The 24,672-nt window shown below is 49.0% G+C and overlaps 2 protein-coding genes across 9 annotated transcripts in view; one reads left to right on the forward strand and one right to left on the reverse strand.

The window, feature by feature from the left end:
• The first annotated feature begins 486 nt into the window (after positions 1–486).
• On the forward strand, positions 487–14,270 carry LOC117426423 (vacuolar protein sorting-associated protein 16 homolog). 2 transcript variants are annotated; one of them, XM_059033907.1, is made up of 24 exons: positions 487–680; positions 1,260–1,348; positions 2,004–2,101; positions 2,789–2,917; positions 4,198–4,342; positions 5,088–5,203; positions 5,465–5,587; positions 5,867–5,922; positions 6,227–6,320; positions 6,609–6,699; positions 6,926–7,002; positions 7,098–7,229; positions 7,576–7,703; positions 8,025–8,060; positions 8,709–8,817; positions 9,159–9,293; positions 9,682–9,790; positions 10,540–10,637; positions 11,366–11,470; positions 11,696–11,773; positions 11,965–12,134; positions 12,467–12,563; positions 13,141–13,244; positions 13,942–14,270. In XM_059033907.1, the coding sequence occupies exons 1-24, from the start codon at positions 631–633 to the stop codon at positions 14,084–14,086; spliced, it is 2,514 nt and encodes an 837-aa protein (XP_058889890.1). In that variant the 5' UTR covers positions 487–630; the 3' UTR covers positions 14,087–14,270. The 2 variants fall into 2 exon arrangements, with proteins under 2 accessions (XP_058889890.1, XP_033899849.1); XM_034043958.3 differs by having other exon boundaries at positions 6,227–6,316; positions 6,605–6,699.
• A 198-nt stretch (positions 14,271–14,468) lies between these two features.
• LOC117426796 (serine/threonine-protein phosphatase 6 regulatory ankyrin repeat subunit B-like) overlaps positions 14,469–24,672 on the reverse strand; it is a 32,117-nt gene continuing 21,913 nt past the window's right edge. For 4 of the 7 annotated variants that reach the window (XM_034044812.3, XM_034044815.3, XM_034044814.3 and 1 more), the window contains 11 exons: positions 24,108–24,309; positions 23,543–23,630; positions 23,090–23,210; positions 22,596–22,812; positions 22,347–22,434; positions 21,536–21,619; positions 20,645–20,790; positions 20,426–20,508; positions 19,717–19,799; positions 19,129–19,220; positions 14,469–18,527 (listed from right to left, as the gene is read on the reverse strand). In XM_034044812.3, the coding sequence (XP_033900703.3) occupies positions 18,268–18,527; positions 19,129–19,220; positions 19,717–19,799; positions 20,426–20,508; positions 20,645–20,790; positions 21,536–21,619; positions 22,347–22,434; positions 22,596–22,812; positions 23,090–23,210; positions 23,543–23,630; positions 24,108–24,309 (1,464 nt within the window). In that variant the 3' untranslated portion in view covers positions 14,469–18,267. The remainder of the gene's footprint in view (positions 18,528–19,128; positions 19,221–19,716; positions 19,800–20,425; positions 20,509–20,644; positions 20,791–21,535; positions 21,620–22,346; positions 22,435–22,595; positions 22,813–23,089; positions 23,211–23,542; positions 23,631–24,107; positions 24,310–24,672) is intronic. The other 3 variants (XM_034044817.3, XM_034044816.3, XM_034044818.3) reach the window with 3 other exon arrangements.

Here is a 24,672-nt window from a genome sequence, read left to right on the forward strand (position 1 = left end):
TATTAAAAAGTGAAGTGTACTCCTCCTCGTGTTGTGGTGACCGACACGTGGAAAAGGAGAGAGCAGACAGACAAGCTAACCGCGCTTGAACCCTTTTCCCAGTTTTAAAAATCTAGAATAATTTCTTTATTATATTTGTCCATATTATATATTTTTTTGCACTCGCATATCAAAAACCAGCCCTTGATGAATGGCTGTGTTTTGAGCTGTATGGACACACTCCCTGCCCCCTTGAAACCTGCTTGACACTGTGTGCCAAACTTGCACCATTTACTTTACACCATTTTTGAGGAACAAAAACAAAGAGTTACATAACCATGTTGGTACTCCATCTGAGTTTTATTTTTACTTAATCAAAAAAATGGAGTTAAAGCAGTTTGCAATAAGCATTTGTGTTACAGTTCATTTTCCTAAAATGCGTTAAAAAAAAAAAAAGAAACACGGTTCCTCCGACGCAGTAGATGGCGCCAGCGAAACCGGTGTGAGAAGATTGAGGATGAAGGAGTGGATGGGACTTCACATACAGACAGCATCAACACAGCCTGACTGTACCACACAATCCCATACACGAAAACAAATGATATATAGATGCTGGAGTAAACCGACGAATGCGCATTCGTAGGTATCATAATGGCTTTCGTGACAGCAAACTGGAACCCGCTGGGGGAAGCGTTTTACAGGTATGAACCAATTCCCGTTTAAGCTGGGTTTATTTAGCTACGACTTCCTCAGTCACGTTCCTGTGTCATATGACTGCCTGCACCAGTCGTCTCATCTGACACTGTCAGTGACACTAGTCGCCGAAAGTATTGCTTTTGTTGATTATCAGGTTATGCATTTGTATTTTTTAGCATAATACAGTGGTGACCCCCGCATAAACGCTTTTTTTAAAAAAATAGATTAGATTGGGGATTTAATTGGGGGTTACTTCGTTACTATCAGTAGGATTTTATTTGGCACAAAGGCGTTTGACACAATTAATTTCCCCATCCTCTTCATAACGGTCAATACAATATAAAATATGGTCTTTCGGCCCTCATATTAAACTAGTGGGAGCAGGTATCAATTAGCTGGAAAACCAAACAAAAACACAATTCATACTACATTACAGTACAAATAAAAATATCTATGGAGTCAATCAAACCCAGCTGACACGACCTATCAAGAATGGAGAGAAACGCTTTCCTGTGTATTAAAATGTGCGTTATCTTTTTCATACTTCACTAAAGTGAATCTGTGACGCCACTTTGTGTTTTCAGGAAGATCGAGCTGTATGAGATGGGATGGAACCTCCGAGAAGGGCTGAGGGACTGCCTCATTGCAGCTGCCCCGTATGGGGGACCTATAGGTGGGCACATCCAGCTGTTTACATGCTCCAGGTGTGGGGGGAGTACCATAGTAAAAACATAGCGTAACAAAGCATAGTGAAAAGAAAGCTTGGTACAGCATAAGGAGGCCCCTGTGCACTCCTGTTTGCTTGTTTGCTGTGCGTTCACCTGTGTGCTTGTTTGCTGTGTGCTCACCGGTGTGCTTGTTTGCTGTGTGTTCACCTGTGTGCTTGTTTGCTGTGTGCTCACCGGTGTGCTTGTTTGCTGTGTGTTCACCTGTGTGCTTGTTTGCTGTGTGCTCACCGGTGTGCTTGTTTGCTGTGTGTTCACCTGTGTGCTTGTTTGCTGTGTGCTCACCTGTGTGCTTGTTTGCTGTGTGTTCACCTGTGTGCTTGTTTGCTGTGTGCTCACCTGTGTGCTTGTTTGCTGTGTGCTCACCTGTGTGCTTGTTTGCTGTGTGTTCACCTGTGTGCTTGTTTGCTGTGTGCTCACCTGTGTGCTTGTTTGCTGTGTGCTCACCTGTGTGCTTGTTTGCTGTGTGTTCACCTGTGTGCTTGTTTGCTGTGTGCTCACCGGTGTGCTTGTTTGCTGTGTGTTCACCTGTGTGCTTGTTTGCTGTGTGCTCACCTGTGTGTTTGTTTGCTGTGTGCTCACCTGTTCGCTTGTTCCCTTTAGCCCTGCTGAAGGAGAGTCAGAGACGGGAGCGCTCTGCCAGTGCCAGGCCCCTGCTTGAGATCTACTCAGCTGCCGGAGTGCCCATGGCCAGCTTCCCGGTACGACTTCACCTCATTCACTGACAAGCTGTTGAGGGAAAACACACTGAGACTGCACGCCTAGACACACATAGACACACAGACACACACAGGGTTGGAAATAAGTGCATAGCAGTTTGATCCATTGTGGGTTTTACAATGAGTTTAATAAGACACACCTGAGCTTGTTACCTATACACTGTAGCTAATCAAACTTGTATTAAAACCTGGTTTTAATACAAGTTTGCAGTAGGAGTCTTATTTCAATCCCTGACACTCACACACACACACACACATGCATACACACACACTTTCTCAACAGTACCGGGGGGGGGAAATTAAAGGAGGTGCACATTCACCTTCCACACAGAAATAAAAAAACAAATCTGATACATTAAAACGTCATCAAGAACACATGCAGAGGTGTTGTTTAACACCTTGTTAAAACTGTAGTTCAATGCATCGTCATATTTTTCAAAGTGCCAACAGTGCTGACAGTTTCAAGCTTGTACCTGCAGTTACACTGGGGTCTGGCTTTAAAATACACTCGGTTTACATCCTGATTCCTTTGAAAACTTTCTGTGAAATAAGTCATATATAAAGACCATTGCTGAGTCGTCTGTAAATACAAAATGAGAATTCCTGACTCCAGCAGTGGTTTGGACACAGTGAGTCGTTGTCTTGATTGTTTTCCCTGTGTGTTTGCAGTGGAAGAGTGGTGTGGTGGTGCACATTGGCTGGACAGTCAGTGATGACCTGCTGTGCATTCAGGAGGACGGCACCGTGCTGATCTACGACATGTTCGGCAACTTCCGCCGGCACTTCAGCATGGGCAATGTGAGTACACCTGCACCTGCACCACCCAACATAGTACACCACCATCACCTGCACCTGCACCACCCAACACAGATACACCACCATCACCTGCACCTGCACCACCCAACACAGATACACCACCATCACATGCACCTGCACCACCCAACATAGTACACCACCATCACCTGCACCTCCCAACACAGATACACCACCATCACAGATACACCACCATCACCTGCACCTGCACCACCCAACACAGATACACCACCATCACCTGCACCTGCACCACCCAACACAGATACACCACCATCACCTGCACCTGCACCACCCAACATAGTACACCACCATCACCTGCACCACCCAACACAGATACACCACCATCACCTGCACCTGCACCACCCAACATAGTACACCACCATCACCTGCACCACCCAACACAGATACACCACCATCACCTGCACCTACACCACCCAACACAGATACACCACCATCACCTGCACCTGCACCACCCAACACAGATACACCACCATCACCTGCACCTGCACCACCCAACATAGTACACCACCATCACCTGCACCTGCACCACCCAACACAGATACACCACCATCACAGATACACCACCATCACCTGCACCTGCACCACCCAACACAGATACACCACCATCACCTGCACCTACACCACCCAACACAGATACACCACCATCACCTGCACCTGCACCACCCAACATAGTACACCACCATCACCTGCACCTGCACCACCCAACACAGATACACCACCATCACCTGCACCTACACCACCCAACACAGATACACCACCATCTGCACCTACACCACCCAACACAGACACACCACCATCACCTGCACCACCCAACACAGATACACCACCATCACCTGCACCTGCACCACCCAACATAGTACACCACCATCACCTGCACCACCCAACACAGATACACCATCATCTGCACCTACACCACCCAACACAGACACACCACCATCACCTGCACCACCCAACACAGATACACCACCATCACCTGCACCTGCACCACCCAACACAGATACACCACCACCACCTGCACCTGCACCACCCAACACAGATACACCACCATCACCTGCACCTGCACCACCCAACACAGATACACCACCATCACATGCACCTGCACCACCCAACACAGATACACCACCATCACCTGCAACTGCACCACCCAACATAGTACACCACCATGCCTACCTTTATAACCACACAGAGACCCCATGCTTGCAGCTTGGAGCAGACCCAGTGAACTCTTGTTTGTTTACTTGCAGGAAGTGCTGCAGAATCAAGTGATTGAAGCCAAGGTGTTCCACTCTGCCTATGGGACCGGAGTTGCCATAGTGACCGGAGCGTTCCGGTTCACCCTGGCTACCAACATTGATGACCTAAAACTGCGCCGCCTGCCAGAAGTCCCAGGTACTGCAGCCAGGAGCTGCTCAATACACCGTCTGCTGAGTTTATCATGATTAATGTAAAGAACAGCACAGCTTGTATTACATTTCAATTCGAATTATTTATATAGCACCTTTCATACCACAGTATCTCAAAGCGCTTTACATGTCGTTTGCAGGGTGGGAGACGGTGTGCGTGCGTGTTTGAACTGCAGGGGATTGGTCCCAGTGCACACAGCTTTATTAAACTGGTTGTAGCTAACAAAATAAGTCGTCTTACCAGTCATGCAATTCCATTGACTGTGGGTCTCAAATGTTCAGTTTCCAAAGAGAAACACAAGTTATAGCAAACGTATATTTTCTTCTTTTTTTTTAATTTTAAAACATGACATCAGGTACTACACTAGGTTAAATAAAGTTCTTAGTTTGCTTGCCTTCCCTTCCAGGAAGTCTGAGTGATTTCACCTCAGCAGTGTCTTCGGCTTACAGGCACAGCTTGCAGAACTCGTCAGTCAGTAGCGGAAGCAGCTGGTTGGTTACTAACAGGAAAGACAGCCCTTGGTGGGTAGGGACAATTTCAAATGACCAGGAAAGGGTTTGCTAAAACATAGACTTCTGGCAAAACTACACATTTAGGACCTGTAGTGACTTATATTGTGACCTATATAGTGATGTGGTAATGCAAGTGGCATTGGCAGCAGTTGTAACCCTGAACAGAGGAGTGTTGTGTTCCTGTCTCTAACACAGTGGTGTGTCTGTTTCTCCACCAGGCCTGCAGGTGGCACCCTCATGCTGGGCCGTGCTGACGCAGGACAGACAAACCAAGGTGGTGCTGGCCAGCGGGAAAGACCTGTACGTGCTGGACAACACGGCCTGCACTCCAGTGGTGAGGATTACTGATCTGTACACTGCTACACACCCACACACATGCATACACGCTGATAAACACACACACACACACACACCCTGCACTCCAGTGGTGAGGATTACTGTACCGTACACTGCTACACACCCACACACATGCATACACGCTGATACACGCTTGATTTGGACTTTGCATCGACTCCCACATGGTGTAGATTTACTGTTCAGGTCTTCAAGTGTTTCTGAGCACTCTGTCTCCTCTCCTCCCCCCCACCACCCCCAGACCCCCCCAGGGATAGACCCCCAGGTTAGCAGCTACTTCCAGATGGCAGTGTCCTTCAGCTACAAGTACCTGGCACTGTTCACAGACACCGGGCACGTGTGGATGGGCACCTCCAACCTCAAGGTAGGTTTACTGCAGTAATTTTGTATGCTAATTTTGCAGTTCTCCAGTGTTTCTCTCATGGTTGTACAATGCATTTCCCATAGTTTACACTGATTTGCCATACCTCTCTCAGAGCTTAACAATGCTTATCTGTCCTTTACCATGGCTTCACGGTGCTTTATTGCACTTTGCTGTTGTAAGGGCATTGGGGTGAGTGGGGGTGCTGTGCTGCAGTCATGTCGTCTTGTTTGTCTCCTGCTCCCAGCAGCACTCAGTCTCTCTGTGTTTTTTCTGTTTCAGGAGAAGCTCAGTGAGTTTGACACCAAAGTCCGCAGCCCTCCGAAGCAGATGGTGTGGTGAGTAAATCAGGGCTCACCTAGAAAGAGCTGTTTTCTAATGAAAATATATATACATATATTGGGAAAGGTGTCATAAGAAAGTGATGCATTCTTGTGTCAGTGTATGTGTCTGTGCGTGTCAGTGTCCAGGGATAGAAATAAGACTCCTCTTGTATAGCAGTTTCATCCATTCCAGGTTTTAATATGCGCTTGATTAGCCCCAGTATATAGGTAGCACAGTAGTCTTATTAAACTGATAGTAAAACCAGGAATGGATCACACTGCTATGCAATGGGAGTGAGTGTGGTCTCCTTACCTGCAGGTGTCGCAGACCCAAGAGCCAGCAGCCCTCTGTGGTTCTGATGTGGGACAGACTCCTCCTAGTGGCTGGGAAGTGCAAAGAGAGCATCAAATATCCTTCACAGTGTGTGCAGCACCTCATACACATTGCAGTGTCAGGACTGTGCTAAACACCCGCTCCCCTGCAACTTCATTAGAACCCTTTATCAATATTACAATACAATGTAATGCAATACAATTGTATTGTGAGCACATTGGTAACAGCTTGTTAATGTTGTTAAACAAAGTATGCCAATGATTGCCATGTTCAAGAATTAGAATAGTTACTACCAGCAAGACTCCTGTGCTGTATTTGGGATTGGCTTTCCATCGTGTGTATTCCTCCTTAACCACCGTGCACGTACCACCTGGATGAGGAATCCTTCCTGGTCCCAGAGCTGGACGGGGTTCGAATCGTGAGCCGCAGCTTCCACGAGTTCCTGCACGAGGTGCCAGGTGAGCTGACTGCTGCCTTCGGGGTTCCTGAACTGCAACACACAGGGTCCTGCTAGGTCACAAATGACATGAGTTTGGTGGACTCAACCTAGCCCCTGGTGGACACCCCTACCACACTTTCCAGGCAGGCAGGCAGGCAGGCAGGCAGGCAGGCAGGGAGTGGTCAGGCCTGCCTGCAGCCAGTGCTGAATCCTCAAGCACAATGTAACACAGGGCTGCCTTGCAGGTGCCTGTGAGGAGATCTTCAAGATCGCTTCGATGGCTCCGGGGGCTCTGCTGCTGGAGGCACACAAAGAGTACGAGGTAAATCTGCCTGTCTGTCTTGTTTCATGCGCTGTAGACTTTGTGTTGAACTCTCTGTATGAATAACCCTCTCCCCTCCCTGTCCCACGGTGCAGAAGGAGAGTCAGAAGGCAGACGAGTACCTGCGGGAAATCAAAGAGCAGAACCTCCTTCCCGAGGCAGTGAAGCAGTGTGTGGAGGCAGCCGGCTTTGAGCACGAGCCCGAGACACAGAAAATCCTGCTCAGAGTGAGAGAGTGAGAGTGAGGCAGTGTGAATGTGGGAGAGTGAGATGCTGTGTGAGTTAAGAGAAGAGGCATTTCAATGCTAATACTGTTGTAATTGTTGTGCGTATTTAAACGCGAGTGTGAGGCAGTGAGACTTTATGGGTGTCCATGCAAAGTCCTCATAAACACTCCACTATAGATGTGTGTGATAGTACTGGCGTTTTTCTCTTTTTTTCTGTGGTGTGTGTGTGTCTGTCTGTGTTGTGTGTTGTTGTTGAGTGTTTCTGGGTGCGTGTGTGTGTGTGTGTGTCAGTGTTGCTGTGGTTTCCTGTGTCGGTGTGTCACAGTGTTTCTCTCTCCCCTGGCAGGCCTCATCCTTTGGGAAGTGCTTTCTCAGTAACTTCCCCCCCGAGCAGTTTGTGGGGATGTGTCTGGACCTGCGAGTCCTCAATGCGGTGCGAGACTACAGCGTGGGGATCCCACTCACCTACGCACAGCATCCTTCACTGCGCACAGCTTAAACATCAAACACAAGTTTAGGGGCCGTGTTTGGATTCAAGTGCAAAGACAAATTTCAAGAAACAACATACATTCTTGTTCTGAGGATATTCTTGACAGTTTTATAGCGGTTGAATGTTACTGTGAAATGTTGCCTTTGACCTATGCATTGTAGTTTTACAGTGTGGAGTGTAGGATGCTATGAGTCCCAGGGGAACTCCAGCAAGCACTATTAAACATTAAACAGATGTTTGGTATCGTGAGCTCAGATTACAGATTGTTCTCCTTGATTCAAACCTGTCCTTAACTCTGCATCCAGATACAAACAGATGACTGTGCAGGTGCTGATTGACAGGTGAGTGCTGTGCATGCATGACAAGCCTCACTGCTGGACAGACCCCCCCTGGGATTGCTCAGGGAATCCTTTCAGTCTGTCCAACGCTGGGGCTGGAAACCTCGGACATTTTCAAAACATTTACTCCAGTCTTTAGTGAACTCATTTTCATTTTTTAACACAAAAACCGAGAAACTGTCAACTTCAGAGTGCTTAAGAGACGTTCAATCACATGACGTAGATGGTTGATACTAGTTTTGTAAAGTCAAAAGGTGTGTGTCTCTTTTCACATAATAGAAGTTAAGTTAAAGACTGAGGTAAACTCTTTGGAAATATGGCCCCTTGGCTTTTCCTGTCCATTCCATTGCAGGACTGTTCCAACCAGCTCCTTAACTAATGTGTGGATCTTCAGCTGTTGAGTGCAGGGCTCTGTGTTGAGTGTGGCTTTTGGAGTTCAGGGCTCAGTGTTGAGTGGCTGATGGAGTGCAGGGCTCAGTGTTGAGTGCAGGGCTCTGTTGAGTGTGGCTGATAGATTGCAGGACTCTGTGGAGTGGCTGATGGAGTGCAGGGCTCTGTTGAGTGTGGCTGATAGATTGCAGGACTCTGTGTTGAGTGTGGCGGTTGGACTGCAGGTCCCGGTGATGTTCTGACGTTGTCTCTGTGTCACAGGCTGGTGTTCCGCCGGCTCTACCCGCTCGCCATCGAGATCTGCCGCTACCTGAAGATCCCTGAGTTCCAGGGGGTGAGCAGGGTGCTGAAACACTGGGCCTGCTTCAAGGTGAGGGGATGGGAGAGACAGAGACAAGAGAAAGAAGAGACGGGGAGGCATAGGAGAGAGGACGGGGAAGAGAGATAGACATTGTGAGCCATATGCTGAAACACTGGGCCTGAGACAGTGAGCAGGACACTGGTGGGGGTCAGAGGTACATGGGGGTACGGAGGTCAGAGATTCAGAGATACAGGGGCACATTGACACACGCACACACACACACACACGCTGAAACACTGACATACAGGGGTAATGACAAGGTGTGAGTTGAGAATCACCTGACAGACAGACAGACAGACAGGGTAGACCAGAGTGTGTTAATGTTGACCCCGGGTTCGTTCTGTCTCCAGGTACAGCAGAAGGAGGAGCCTGATGATGTCATAGCTTGCGCCATCAACCAGAAGCTGGGTGACACGGCGGGCATCTCATACTCCGAGATCGCAGCGAGGGCATACGAGTGTGGCAGGACTGAGCTGGCCATCAAGGTGAGGGGGGGGTAGGAGAGGAGAACAGGAGGGAGACGGATGAGCTAGAACAGGAGGGAGACGGATGAGCTAGAACAGGAGGGAGACGGATGAGCTAGAACAGGAGGGAGACGGATGAGCTAGCACAGGAGGGAGACGGATGAGCTAGAACAGGAGGGAGACGGATGAGATCGAACAGGAGGGAGACGGATGAGCTAGAACAGGAGGGAGACGGATGAGCTAGAACAGGAGGGAGACGGATGAGATCGAACAGGAGGGAGACGGATGAGCTAGAACAGGAGGGAGATGGATGAGATCGAACAGGAGGGAGAGGGATGAAGGGGAGGTGGAAGGGTGAGGATCAGTGTGATTGTGTGTTGTTGACCAGGTCCCTCTGTTCCTCTCTCAGCTCCTGGAGTTTGAACCCCGGTCAGGAGAGCAGGTGCCTCTGCTGCTGAAGATGAAGAGAAGCCAGCTGGCCCTGAGCAAAGCCATCGAGAGCGGGGACACTGACCTGGGTACGAGCCCCAGAGCCCCGGTTACTGCAGGCTTCATACATCTGCTTTGTTGTTGTTATTTTAGTTAAAAATGTATTTTTGTAGGGGCTCCCGAGTGGCGCATCCAGTAAAAGCACTCGCTAGAGTGCAGGATGCGCTCTATAGCCTGGACGTCGCCGGTTTGAGTCCAGGCTATTCCACAGCCGACCGTGGACGGGAGCTCCCAGGGGGCGGTGCTCAATTGGCCGAGCGTCGTCCTGGGGGAGGGAGGGTTAGGTCGGCCAGGGTGTCCTCGGCTCACCGCGCACCAGCGACCCCTGTAGTCTGGCCGGGCGCCTGCAGACTTGCCTGTAAGCTGCCCAGAGCTGCGTTGTCCTCCGACGCTGTAGGTCTGAGGCGGCTGCACGGTGAGTCTGCAGAGTGTAAAGAAGCGGCGGCTGACGGCACACACTTCGGAGGACAGCGTGTGTTCATCTTCGCCCCTCCCAAGTCAGCGCAGGGGTGGTAGTGGTGAGCTGAGCCTAAAAATAATTGGGCATTTCAAATTGGGGAGAAAATAATAAAAACTAATTGGCAACGACTACATTTAAAAAAAAAAAAAAAATGCATTTTTGTAAGGTACTTGGAAACTTTTTTGCATGACCTCCTTAGTGTGCAAGTCCCCACTGTCCACAGTTGCTTCTTGTTTTCACGCCCCATTCCTTCCCCCTCTTTCACTCCTCTCTCTGTGTGTACAGCGATTTCATTATTAACCCCACTCTCTCTGTCAGTGTACACTGTGGTGACCTACCTGAAGAATGAGATGAACCGTGGGGATTTCTTCATGACTCTGCGGAACCAGCCAGTCGCACTCAGCCTCTACAGACAGGTAACCAAACCACACCTGTTCAGCAAGCTGTCCGTACCCAGCAAGAATGGCTCAGGTAGAAGCGTTCAACATTTCTTATACTTTGCGTGGCTACCAGGGGTTGCTGGTATGACCTAAGGCAGTGGTTCCCAACCCTGGTCCTGGGGACCCCCTGTGTTTGCTGGTTTTCATTCCAACTGAGTTCTCAGTTACTTAACTAGACCCTTAATTTAACTAATTATTTGCTTAATAAGACCTTTTTAATTGTTTTCAGTTCTTAAAGAGTTGCAGTGTTCAAGTTACTTATAAAATGTTATAGCTAACTTTTAGAACTGAAAACAATTAAAGATCTAATTAAACAAATAATCAGTTCAATTAAGGGTCTATTTAAGTAATTGAGAACTCAGTTGAAATGAAAACCAGCAGACACAGGGGGTCCTAAGGATCGGTTTGGGAACCATTGCCCAAAGGGATGATTTTAGCCACAGTTGAGATTTGTTTTGTTTTGTCTGTCCGTTTGATTTGTACTAGGAGATTAGCCTGTAGTGTAGGGAGAGAGGGAGCATCGATGATACTCTCTCTGACTCAGTTGTGAGGAAGACAAGGAGAGCTTGCAGGAGGGGACAGGGACCGGCAGAAGGATTGCTGGTTGTTCATTTTCTCTGTGTCTCAGTTCTGTAGCACCATGAGAAGGACAGCCTGCGGGAGAGTGGAGAGTATTGATGTTTGTTTTTTGCCCTGTGTCTCAGTTCTGTAAGCACCAGGAGCAGAACACGCTGAAGGACCTCTTCAACCAGGATGATGATCACCAGGAACTAGGCAACTTCTACGTGCGAGCCAGCTATGGAGAGGGGGTAAGGAGGGGATGGGGGAACCCGCCGGCGAGCCAGCTACGGGGAGGGGGGAACCCACCGGCGAGCCAGCTACGGGGAGAGGGGAACCCACCGGCGAGCCAGCTACGGGGAGGGGGTAAGGAGGGGAGGTGGGGGGCAGTGTGGATGGGACAGTGAGGGGTGAGGATGGGTATTTTCCAAGACTGGTACTAAGATATATAGATATATATATATATTTTCTTTCAGAGTGTCGAGGCTCGGATGGCAGCGTTGCAGAACGCCGTGGACGAGTTTAACAAAGCCAAGAACGAGTTCTCTGCCAGGGTGAGCAGTGCTGAGAGCATCGGAAAGAGAACTGCACTCAACACTGCAGAGCTGTATACAAGTCTATAGGAAAGAGAACTGCACTCAGCACTGCAGAGCTGTATACAGGTCTATAGTAAAGAGAGTGTCTCTCAACATCTAAACGAATACCACTAATCTAATGTGTATCCGTGTCTGTTTGTTTTCTTCAGGCTACGGAGGAGCAGATGAAACTGCTGCGGTGGCAGCGTCGCTTCCAGGAGGAGTTTGACAAGCCCTACCTGGACTGCTCCCTCCACGAGACTGTGCACTCGCTGCTGCAGGACGGCAAGCACAAGCAGGCAGAGCAGCTGTACAAGGACTTCCGCATCCCGGACAAGAGGTGAGGCAAGGCTCAGAGCAGGGTCAGGGTGCAGGGTACAGGGTTATACCTGCAGCAGGGTCTGTCTGTCTGTATCTCCTTCTCCTGGATCCTGTCTGTCTGTCTGTCTCTCTGTCTCCTGGATCCTGTCTGTTTGTCTCTCTGTCTATCCTTCTCCTGGATCCTGTCTGTCTGTCTGTCTCTCTCCTCCTGGATCCTGTCTGTCTGTCTCTGTCTATCCTTCTCCTGGATCCTGTCTGTCTCTCTGTCTCTCTCCTCCTGGATCCTGTCTGTCTGTCTGTCTCTCACCTGACCTCTTCACTCTCCTGATGTGTCTCCTGCCTGTCCGTCAGGTTCTGGTGGTTGAAGATCTCTGCTCTAGCTGAGAAGGAGGACTGGGAGGAGCTGGAGAAGTTCTCCAAGAGTAAGAAGTCTCCGATCGGGTACCTGGTACGTTAACCCAGCGTCCTGCTTCCTGCACCCGGCAGAGAGCTGGCCAGGCTCTGAACTGTGACACTTCATTGATTCACACAGAGCTAGGGACAGGTTCCCAAGCAAGAGAGAAAACAAACTGAAAAAAACTGCCATGACCAATCACTTGTTTAACTAATAGCCTTTGGAATGTATTGAGGTTCGATTGGACCGTGTTGTGTGTAGATGGGGAGGAGTATCGAGAGGATACATGATGGTTCTAATAATCAATGAGTGAGGGAAGAAAGAAACAAACAGAGGCATGGGGTCTTTACCCCACCAACAACCCCAATGTGTATTCTGTTTATACCACACGGAATTAACCATTTACTTACAATCACAGACTCAATGAAGTCACTTCTTTTTGTTAAATTAATTGAACATTGCTTTGAGGAGCTCTGAATTCATATACAAGCTGGTCATTAAATGCTTAAAAAATAGTAACAGCCGAGATCTCCAGGCAATGTGAGTGACCCCCCCCCCCCCCCCCCCACCAGTCTAATATTTTACAGGGGTGACCTGAGAACACACAAACTTGTTTTCTTTTCTTCAACAGCCATTTGTAGAGGTCTGTGTAAAGCATCAAAACAAGTACGAAGCTAAGAAATACGTGACCAAAGTGACCCTGGAGCAGAAAGTGAAGGCTCATCTAGCGGTGGGGTGAGTACTGCCAGCCCGCCTGACGGGGGAGGGGGGGAGGCAGGGCTCTGTCCAGGTGAAGTGTAGCGGTGGGGTGAGTACTGCCAGCCCGCCTGACGGGGGAGGGGGGGAGGCAGGGCTCTGTCCAGGTGAAGTGTAGCGGTGGGGTGAGTACTGCCAGCCCGCTTGACGGGGGAGGGGGGGGAGGCAGGGCTCTGTCCAGGTGAAGTGTAGCGGTGGGGTGAGTACTGCCAGCCCGCCTGACGGGGGAGGGGGGGAGGCAGGGAGGCAGGGCTCTGTCCAGGTGAAGTGTAGCGGTGGGGTGAGTACTGCCAGCCCGCCTGACGGGAGAGGGGGGGAGGCAGGGCTCTATCCAGGTGAAGTGTAGCGGTGGGGTGAGTACTGCCAGCCCGCCTGACGGGGGAGGGGGGGAGGCAGGGAGGCAGGGCTCTGTCCAGGTGAAGTGTAGCGGTGGGGTGAGTACTGCCAGCCCGCCTGACGGGGGAGGGGGGGAGGCAGGGCTCTGTCCAGGTGAAGTGTAGCGGTGGGGTGAGTACTGCCAGCCCGCCTGACGGGGGAGGGGGGGAGGCAGGGCTCTGTCCAGGTGAAGTGTAGCGGTGGGGTGAGTACTGCCAGCCCGCCTGACGGGGGAGGGGGGGGAGGCAGGGCTCTGTCCAGGTGAAGTGTAGCGTGACTCAGGCTGCTCTGTGTTGCTCAGGGATCTGGAGCAGGCGGTGGAGGCTGCGATTGAGAGGAGGAGTGAGAGTGAACTGAACCTGGTCCTGTCACGATGCACCCCCACCACCGACCGCGCCCTGCTGGACAAAATCAACCGCGCACGGGCCGGAGCACTCAAGAAATAACCAGCCAGGAGCCAGGGGATCTGGGTTCAAAACACTCACTTTATATCCCTTGATGATGGGGGTTGTTACTGGAGCCAAGACGTCCTGTTAATGAGACGCGATGTCTTGGCTCTAAAGGATGTGTCTTAAGAAAAGTTAACCTTTCTTTGTAAAATATTCCGATATTAAATGTGTTTAACTCCTCCACAGCGCTGTTCTGGTTGTTTATTTGGGTCATACTTAAACATTTCCAGTGACACCTAATCAGACACAAGCTATGATGTGCTGGGATTCTGACAAACCCTTAACCGTGATTGGCCGATTTCTCGTTAGTGATTTATAATGTGTTAACTGAGGCTGCTGTCCCGATACTGCGCCGTTAAACAAAAACACACACTGAAGATGATATTTATATTATATTTTAATATATATAAAACAGATCTTAGTTAACTACAGTATCAGAAACCCACACAGTTAGCAGATTGTCACAACTTTCAATGGTCTTTTCAAAATAACACTGACGTACAATTTCATACCGTTGGGTTCTCCAGAAACCGTTTTTTTTAATTATTATTAATTAGTCAACACCGCTCTTCTGCCTCATGTTAAAACAAAACAATTGCTCTGTACAAAAAAAATCTGCACCCTGACAAGTTTATGAAACAAAATGGTTTTTACATTCAACAGAGAGAGAGAGAGGAGTGGAGGACCTTTTTATTTTTACCTACAATCCTCCCTCCCTGAATGAACAAAATTCACTGGTCTCATATTGCTTTGATATCACAGAATAGAAAACACAAAAAACATAAAATCTAATCATTTTTAAAAGAGCAAATCGAGGTCTTAAGAATACAAAGAGGTGTAAAAAGGCACTGGACAGTTGAGTGAGAGTGGCACATGGGTAGGGTAGGGTATCTAATCTAATAAGAGCATCCCCACAGCTTCTAGCACTAGCACACTGTGTTTGCTCTGTCCATTACAACTGTGCTCACGCGTCTGCTTTCAAATATAGAAACCGAAACTCAGGAAGGGAAGTTGTTGCGATTCCAGGCAGAGACAATGGGACCCGTTTTTGCCAATTTCCAAGGAGGAAAGACATTGGGTGGAGGAACCATTTCTTGCTAGGTTTCTACAGTAAAAAGATATTTAATTCCTCTCTTCAGATCAGAGCACGGTGTATCTAAAGAGTTTGTGTGACTGATCCCACTAATCATCAGCTGCCTCAACAGGATTTCAGGACAGTGGAAACACAGCGCTGGAGAAAGCTGGAGCCCCAGGCAGTACAATTCCTCATGGAGACACAGAGCCAGCCACCTGGTACCCACAGCTCCCTCTTATAGAGAGGAGAGGGGAAGAGAGGCACCGACACTGCTGGCTGCCTCTCAGGAGGACCAGTCTTTGCTCCAATCCTGTTCTAAATTATTTAAGTGCACTAATTAAAAAGCTGCATCCAGGTCCTAAACTGGTTTACACACGGCTAAGAGTTTTCAACAAAGTTGAATTAGTTTCAATCCCATTGTTCACTGAATCTCCTTGGAGACTCGCGCCCCCCTTAGTGGCATGAGTGTTCTGCTGGTAGATCACAGGTTGGAAAGACTTGTGGCTGCAGTACAGTACAGTACAGTACAGTGCCAGCAATCCTTGCCACAGACACGCTAATGGAGGTGCAGGTTTGACACACATTTTAACACAATTAAAGTCTACACCATGACAGGAAGGGAACTATCTAGAGTTATAACACTACTGAAATGTGGATGGTGTGACACACGAAAGGGCTGCTACAGAGTAGAATGGGGGAGAGGTAAAGAAAAAATAAAAGGGAAATAAGGCTTAAAACATTTTTTTTGCCTCTTTTTACATCACAGAACATGTCTTAATCTTTTGGTTTGCGACACTGGAGAGATCCCCATTGCTAGGAGCCTCATGTCAAGCAGGCAAGACACAGGAAGGACTAGAAGAATACTGTCACCCTCGCACACCCAGTGAGCGAGTAGCTGATCTGTGGGATTCACAAAACCTTAGTCGACAATGTGGTCCCGACATCCTCAGCGAACACATTTCTTTATATAAATAATAATAAATCGTACCTTTGACACAGAACCCAGTCACGCTCACACACACACACACACACACACACACACTGCCCTCTCAGACAAGAACAGATCCCTCCCAACACAGAGGGGATTGGAAAAAAACAGTTTCTTTATGTCACTAAAGATTTCAAACGTGCGTTACATTTGCAGTGAAAGCAATAAACAAATGACTTGTCTTGTTTCTTGCCAGTACGGTATTTTCAGTGATGTGCCTGCCTGTCCTGGGAACCGATCCAGTCTGCATGGTACCAGAGTCGCAGAACAGCTACAGTATTCAGAAGGAAACGCTTTGGGATTTCAATAGAAAAGCAACAACGCTCTGCCCGGCAATTTACCCTGGCGTCTCTGCTTGGTCTTAAATACTATTATGTTTTTTAAAAAACAGTCACACTGTCATTATTAAGTGCTCACTCACTCGTCCACTCACCCTCCTGCCGCTAGTCCAACAACCCCCTAGAAGGCATACCATCAGTTTCAGAAGGTTTAACAAGGTCCTTGTGTGAAGTGTAGGAATGCGGTCTAGTGGCAGTTGTCCAAAGTTCCAAAGAAATTATTATTTAAAATGATTAAGAGACAAAAGACAAAAAAACAAAAACAACAAAATCTAAAATCAAACAGATGATTCTTCCCCACTGTGTCGGTCCTTTTCCTGCAGATGGCGCTGTGCGGGTGTGTCCATTGGAGCCGTATGATTCCGTGCAGCGGGACCCCCGTTCACAGACAGACCCTAAACCGCAGTGGACGAGGGGTCCCCTACTAGAGCAGAAAACACGTGGTCAGTTAGCCAGCTTCAAACACATGGGCAGAGCTAGCCAGTTTCTCAACAGTGTGATCCTTCCCACCCTAAAGCTTTCCTGCTGGAGAAAAAAGAGACAAGACACCCCTTCCGGGAGGATCTCTCTGGAACTACACCCTATACAAGTGTGCTCCGTTAGTACCATTACGTAACAGTAATAAATCATTTAAATATTAGGGCACAGAGTGCAGGGGGGAGCTCATGGTCCCACTAAGTTTACTGTAACCCCTGCTGCAGTCTGATTCCATGCCCGTGTCTCTGCTGCCCCCTGCAGTCCACTCCCTGCACTGCTCTAATTGAGAGGTTAGTTCAGGGTTCTGGAATCAATGCAGAATGTTTAAAACGCCAAGATCAAAACTACTGCGTTTCGGTTTAAAATATTTAAACTACAGCATATGTACATTGCAGTAGCATGTTTATTACAGAACACTGCATTGCTTTGACAATGCCTTTGCTGCTGCAATAAGCAATGCAAGCTGCAATAAGCAATGCAAGCTGCAGGGGGCAATACTGTGCAGTTTGCAGACAGTGCAAGTGCAAGAACAGACTTCATTATCTGTTACAATGTACCCAGAACAACTTGGCTGCCCATGTGGTCTGCCTGCCTCCTCACAAGAGTGAAACTCAGCACTTTTTCTTTCACTTGCTAGCAACCCCCTCCCAGATAGATACAATACCTACAGACCTGAGGATCGGCAGAACTTGTTGCATATGCAACAGGCCGGAGGGAGAGCTGGCAGTTAAGGGGTCATCTGATTGGATTAAATGAGCGCTCTGGACGCATTCAGAGCTATCCCTGCTGCACAGTTTGAAGGTACAGTGATTGTGTAGAAGACTACAATGACAGGCCGCCACCCCCTCCCTGAAACGAGGGGGTTGAGCAGGACGTCAGCCATGTTTCTACTGACATACTGGAGTCCTGGGCTCGGCCTGGGCATCATCTCACAAGGACAGGGACTTTGACAGCAGAAGAACTGAGAAAACAGGTTCATTGTTTTCTGGTTGGTAACTGACCCTATACTGGTTTATAAAAAAGCTTTACACCAACTAGATTCACAGACATCAGCTAGTGAGCTGTAGAACGATACAGTAAGACAGGACTTTACAGTCTCTGCTGGAGGCCAGCATGACCAGCTGGAGACCAGCACAGCTCCCAGCTCTGGGTGCTGGAGTTTCCTGCACTCTCCCCACACCGCGTTGAGAATTTGGATCTGTTTAGCATTTCTTGGGCTGTACAGGGAGGCAGGCAGGCAGGCAGGCAGGCAGGCAGGCTGCACTGAAGCACATGGAAAGCAGTGTCACGTCGCTGTGTCTCAAAAGGTCTCCGAGTCTGAATCATTCTCCTCCGCTTGGCTGTTCCTGCTCTGGGGAGAGGGGGGCTCGCTGGAGCAGCCGTGACCCTGGCGAGCGTGAGGGTCCCGCACATCACAGCCCCCCCTCCCCGACCGGCCAGGCTTCAACAGAGGGGGTCCCGAGCTGCAAGGGGAGCACAAAGGCATCATGGTAGCCAGAATGAGGGCCAGGCAGTCAGCCACGTCTTTGTTAGGAGCACAAGCCAAGGCTGGGGTGTGACCTGGGGGGGCACAGAGCAAGAAGACAAGAGAAAAGCATTCCGTTAGTACGGAGGGGGGGGGGGGGGCGCACGGACACATGCAAACAGGACGAGACAGAGAGGGGACAGACAGAGACAGACTGACTTGTGGATGGACCAGCACAGAGTCCAATCAGGACACAGGTTTCTGAATGCTGTTTTCAGAAAGAACAGACACACAGACATGCAGACTGCGACGGGCTGGGACACGGTCATGAGTCATGCGAGCGAGTGCAATTACACAGCCAGTCTGCAGCAGGCACAGGCAGAGGGAGCCAGCATGGCAAGGAGAGATAACTCTTTAGATTCCACAGTTCAAAAAGGTCAGGGCCTTTAAAGACACTATGGGGCTGCAAAATAAAATAACCACTGCTGTGTCAGTGTGTGTGTGTGTACGTGTGTCTGTGTCAGTGGGCAGGTGTCTGTGTCAGCATGCGGGTGTCAGTGTGTGTGTGTCTCTCTCAGCGTGCGGGTGTCTGTCAGTGTGTCTGTGTCAGTGTACGTGTGTCAGTGTGTCTCTGTCAGTGTGCGGGTGTGTGTATACATGTGTCTGTGTAGGTGTGTACAGTAGGTGTTGACATACCGTTCTCATCGAGTGCCTGTACACTCGCCCCTCGAGAGAGGAGCAGCTGGACGACCTGCTTCAGTCCATTCCTGGCAGCGAGGTGGAGAGGACTGGAGACCAGGGAGAGGGAGAGGAAGAGAGGAAGAGAGGGAGAGAAGATCAGAAGCCACAGAATTCAGGGACTCACCAGAGATCCTTACCCCCTGCTTATCCAACCTTCTTGAGGATTGAGAACCTTGCCCTGTTCTCGAGCCTCGTGAAATCCCAGGCTGGATCCACACCAGCTAAACAGGGCAGTTCACTGATACCTTTAAACAGGCGCTGGACTGGTGGACAAACTGTGCAGTGAATAAGAGATCTTTAATCTTTACAAAAGACAACAAAGTTGCAGTAAGACCCTGATTATTGGGCATCACCTTGGTAGTTGACCAGTAGCTGTTAACTTCCTGACACCCTCCACTACCACACAGTAAGAGCCTCGGACCGAGGGCCCACTGCTTATTGAAACACTCGACCCATACAGACACAGTGCGAGTGTGTGCTGCGACCCTGAGGACCCCCTTGTTAAAGACATGCTGACGAGAGCAGAGCTGAGCTGGGACTCACGTCTGCAGGGCTGCGTTGGTGGCGTTGATGAGGTTCTGGTCCTCTATCTTGCCGAGAATCAACAAGGCACATTTCTCATGGCCCTGCAGACAAGAGAGAGAGAGAGAGAGAGAGAGAGAGAGAGAGAGAGAGAGATAGAGAGAGAGAGAGAGAGAGAGAGAGAGAGAGAGAGATTTAATTGTACAAAATACACAGAAATTTTCTCAAGCCGGCAGAAAGAGAAGGAGGTTTCTTGATGAAAGGGCATGAGAACAAACACATCTAAAGAAATGATATTATTATATTATTCTTAATATCCGCTGCATTAACTTTAGAAATGCTTGTCATGCCAATAAAGACCTTGATCAAGCGGTAAACTGTTTATTCAACCTTCACTAGAAGTGTGTTTAAGATTTATAGTGTGATACATTGTGTAATGAATCTTTTTTATACAAGGCAGACACACTTTCCTTCTCAATTATACTGCATGGCCCATTCAAGAGAGCTTATTCATTTTATGTGATTTTAGTGCCACCATGATAAAAGTTTCCCGTAGCAAAAGGACAGCAAAGTGTAATAAAGCATATTGAAAATACATTTTTATAAGGGCAGTACTCTTCCCCCCACCCCCCTCGGTATTCGCAATACTAAATAAAGCTGCTGTCTTCAGAGCTGCCCTGTGTTTGTTCTTCTGCTTGGTGAGGACCAGATCCCCCCGGTGGACACGTACGTTACTGCAGGCCAGGTGGAACGCTGTGTTCTTGTTCTCATCCCTCAGGCTCAGGTTCGCATTGGCACTCGTCACCAACACCTCTGGAAAACACCAGAGCAAAGGAACGAGAGTCAGACAGACTGTCAAGACAGACAGAGACAGAGACAGACAGACAGTCAGACAGAGAAACAGAGACACAGACAGGGAGGGAGGGAAGCAGACGCGTGCGGTTCCTACCTACAGCCCCAGCCCGGCCGTGCTCTGCTGCCATCATGACAGCACTCCTCCCTGATTGGTCGACGGTGTTGACGGGCGCTCCGTGGCTCAGGAGCAGCTGCACACAGTCCACGCTATCGGAGAAGGCAGCCGCGTGCAGGGGGGTCCTGGGGAGGAGAGGGGTCCGCAGCACATCAAACACTGCAGCTAGACTCCCACACCCTGCTCCCAGGCTTTCAGAACTTCCCTGGTTTATTATTATCAAAATAACAAGGAGTTTGAACAGTCAAGCCCTGCTAAATCTTCGTGTAGTGAGAAGACAGGAGCCACGTATTTAACGTCAAGCTCCTGGCTCCTGATCAGTTTAAAATTATGATAACTGAAGGTAGTTCTGAACCCTAGGACTGGGTGCAGGAGGGCTACTGTAAGTTTTCAGCTCAAGGCTTCACAATGGACTACGCTTGCATAGATTCTGCAGCACAGGCTGGCAGTGCCTACGGCCTCATTTGAATCTGCAGCAGCACGGTAGCTGGAATGCTTTACAAAAGGAATATAAATTAATTAGTTTAGTTTCTGCTAACCTTTTAGTCACAGCTTCTATTTGCTATGACTAACTGTGCACTACTGTTTTATTCTTTTATCGCTTCACTTATTGATGGTGCTGTACTGTTTGTGATGAAAGTATTTTATATATGCATTCTGTTGGTATAACATTTATTTTAATTCCGTATTTTTTTTTGGGACGGGTGCTCATTGTAAGTTGTCTTTGCTGCAGTTGGAAACTCCTTGGCCAGTCATGGCTGTAAATGAACTGTTTTTGTACCTGTTTTAATAAAGGGATGAATCGATGGATGGATGGATTGATTGATAGATAGATAAGCAGGCAGCGCTGCAGTAATGCGGAGCTCCTACCTGCCCTTGATGTCTCTGCACTCCACGATGCCGGAACCCAGCGTGTCCAGCAGGATCGAGGCACAGCTCTCGTGATTCTTTATCCTGCAGAGAGACTCCAGTCAATGAGACACAGACACAGTACAGAAGCACAGTACAGAGACGCACAGTACAGAGACGCACAGTACAGAGACACACACCGTACAGACACACAGTACAGAGACACACACCGTACAGACGCACAGTACAGAGACACACACCGTACAGACACACAGTACAGAGACACACAGTACAGAGACACACACCGTACAGACACACAGTACAGAGACACACAGTACAGAGACACACCGTACAGAGACACACACCGTACAGACACACAGTACAGACACACAATACAGAGACACACACCGTACAGACACACAGTACAGAGACACACACACACTGTACAGAGACACACAGTACAGAGACACACACCGTACAGACGCACAGTACAGAGACACACAGTAGAGACGCACACCGTACAGACACACGGTACAGAGACACACACCGTACAGACGCACCGTACAGACGCACAGTACAGAGACGCACAGTACAGAGACACACACCGTACAGACACACAGTACAGAGACACACACCGTACAGACACACAGTACAGAGACACACAATACAGAAACGCAAGTACAGAGACACACACCATACAGACACACATAGTACAGACACACAATACAGAAACACACAGTACAGAGACACACACCGTACAGACACACAGTACAGAGACGCACAGTACAGAGACATGCCAATCAGACACAGTCAGAGATGGAGAGATACTCACACAGCGCAATGCAGCGGGGAGAAGGAGTTCCCCTCAAAGCTGCGACACACTTTCTGTTCCAACAAGACCTCCACACAGTTCTCATGACCTGGAGAGACAGCCGGGAAGGGGGTCAAAGCCGTGAATCCCACCCCTCCACCCCTCAAATGAGTGTGCGAGTCAAGCAGACTAGGCTAGTGCCTTCACCAGGGTTATTACTGAGGTTAAACTAGAAGAAACGGAGTGAAGCAGACAAGCATATTGTCCCACCGTTGTAGCAGGCCCAGTGCAGCAGCGTGTAGCCCTGGCTGTCCCGCAGTGCAGGGTTCCCCTCGGAGAAGGTGTTTGGCAGGAAATCACAGAGCCACGTGGCCTGGCCTCGCGCCGCAGCAAAGTGGAGAGCCGTGCGACCGCGACAGTCACCCAACAGGTATGAGGCCTCCTGCTCCATCAGCAGCTGAACACAGTCCTCATGACCAGTGAGGATCTGCAACGTGAGAGAGAGGGAGAGAGGGGGAGTGTGGAGATCAGAGAGAGAGAGAATGTGGACGATAAAGAGTGCCCTCCATTGTGATACACACACTAAAAGAGAACAAAGGCTAGGTGCCAATAAAAAAGACAGACAGTCAGACCGACACAGACATACACTGACAGGTAGACATACCAAGACACAGACACACTCACAGATAGACAGCCGAACAGACCAAGACACACTCACAGATAGACAGCCAAACAGACCAAGACACAGACACAGACTGGCTCACCCCCAGATGCAGGGCGGTACAGCCCTGCGAGTCCACTCGGTCCACCCTCGCCTCCTTGTCCAGCAGCAGCAGATCCACGGCATCCATGTGACCATTCGCCACGGCAAGCATGAGGGGGGTACTGAGAGAGGGAAGGCAGGTCACAGCACAGTGAGAGGGCTTTCCAGTGCTTACCTCTGCTTTCACTATGTGTACGCTTCCATGCTTTATTAAACTTTGCTACACTTTTCCTATAGGAAACTTTTAAAAGGGCAAGATGGGAGCTTACACACTTATTCGGGAACAACACTTTTTCATAGATAATGGTCAATTTAGAAATACTAAAAGAAACTAAATAAATCCAACGTTAAGAAGACTCCACATTAATATCATGAGGGATGATGTCCATCGAATGGTGCATACTAAAGCTGTAATTCTATCAAGAGGTTCTCGTAGCAGAAGAGAGAGACTCACTGTCCTCGGGAGTCAGCGACGTCCACAATGTCTGCACTCTCAGCGCCCTCTATCAGCAACTGCAGGCACAGCGTGTGTCCATTCATTGCTGAGGAGACAAAGGAAGACCGACCAAAGCTGAACACATAGTAATTTATACACATTCTTTTAATATGTAATGCCAAATGCATAATCAAGTAGCAGTGGCAGGTTATTGAGGAAATATGTATACCTGCCCAAAACAGGAGGCAAACAGGAAGTGTAAATGTTCCTGGGGACCCAGACAATGCTGTTCTGAGTATTTCATGGGTTTGGAACTACAAAACCAAGATGTGCCGTGTTGGAAGAGAAAAGTTGCATCTAATTGTGTCTATCTGTGTCACAGTGTGTGTCTGTGAGTCACTGTGTGTGCCTGTGTGTCACGGTGTGTGCCTGTGTATCACGGTGTGTGCCTGTGTATCACGGTGTGTGCCTATCTCTCATTGTGCATGGGTGTGTCGCAGTGTGTGCCTGTGTGTCACAGTGTGTGGGTGTGTGTCACAGTGTGTGCCTGTGTGTCACAGTGTGTGCCTGTGTCACTGCTTACCTGCCAGGTGCACAGGGGTCCTGCCTCGGCTCTTCTCCGTCACGTTGACGGAGGCCCCCTGGCTCAGCAGAGCTTCCACACACTCTGTGTGTCCGCGTAGAGCAGCGAGAGACAGCGGCGTCCTGCCCCCCTCATCCACAGCGTCGAGGTCCGACACAGACTGCAGCAGCACATCCAGAGCCTGCGCGTGCCCGTGATACGCCTGCGAGACACACAAGGGCAGCACTGAGCAACAGGAAAACATTCCCAAACGAGAAGGACCAACAAAGCTTGTCCTGTTCCCGTTAATCCGTGCAGATTGGGACTGATCTGAGCCCGAATTCGTGAAAAACACAGAGCAGACAAAATTGAGTTTACTGTTTGGGAAATCCCTGCGCTATTAACTGAAAAACTCGAAAAATGCAATAATACAAATAAAATAATATCCCAACAACGGTCAAAAGATATACTGAACATAATCAGCATTGTTCCAAGGCAGAGAGAGCTGGTTCTCCGATCAGTCACCAATCTTTAATTGTTGTAAATGTTCTTCATATTCAGACTGCCAGGCTAACAGAGTCTTAAA

This window comes from Acipenser ruthenus, chromosome 11 (genome assembly GCF_902713425.1).
Source record: "Acipenser ruthenus chromosome 11, fAciRut3.2 maternal haplotype, whole genome shotgun sequence".
In the NCBI taxonomy this organism is placed as follows: Eukaryota; Metazoa; Chordata; class Actinopteri; order Acipenseriformes; family Acipenseridae; genus Acipenser; species Acipenser ruthenus.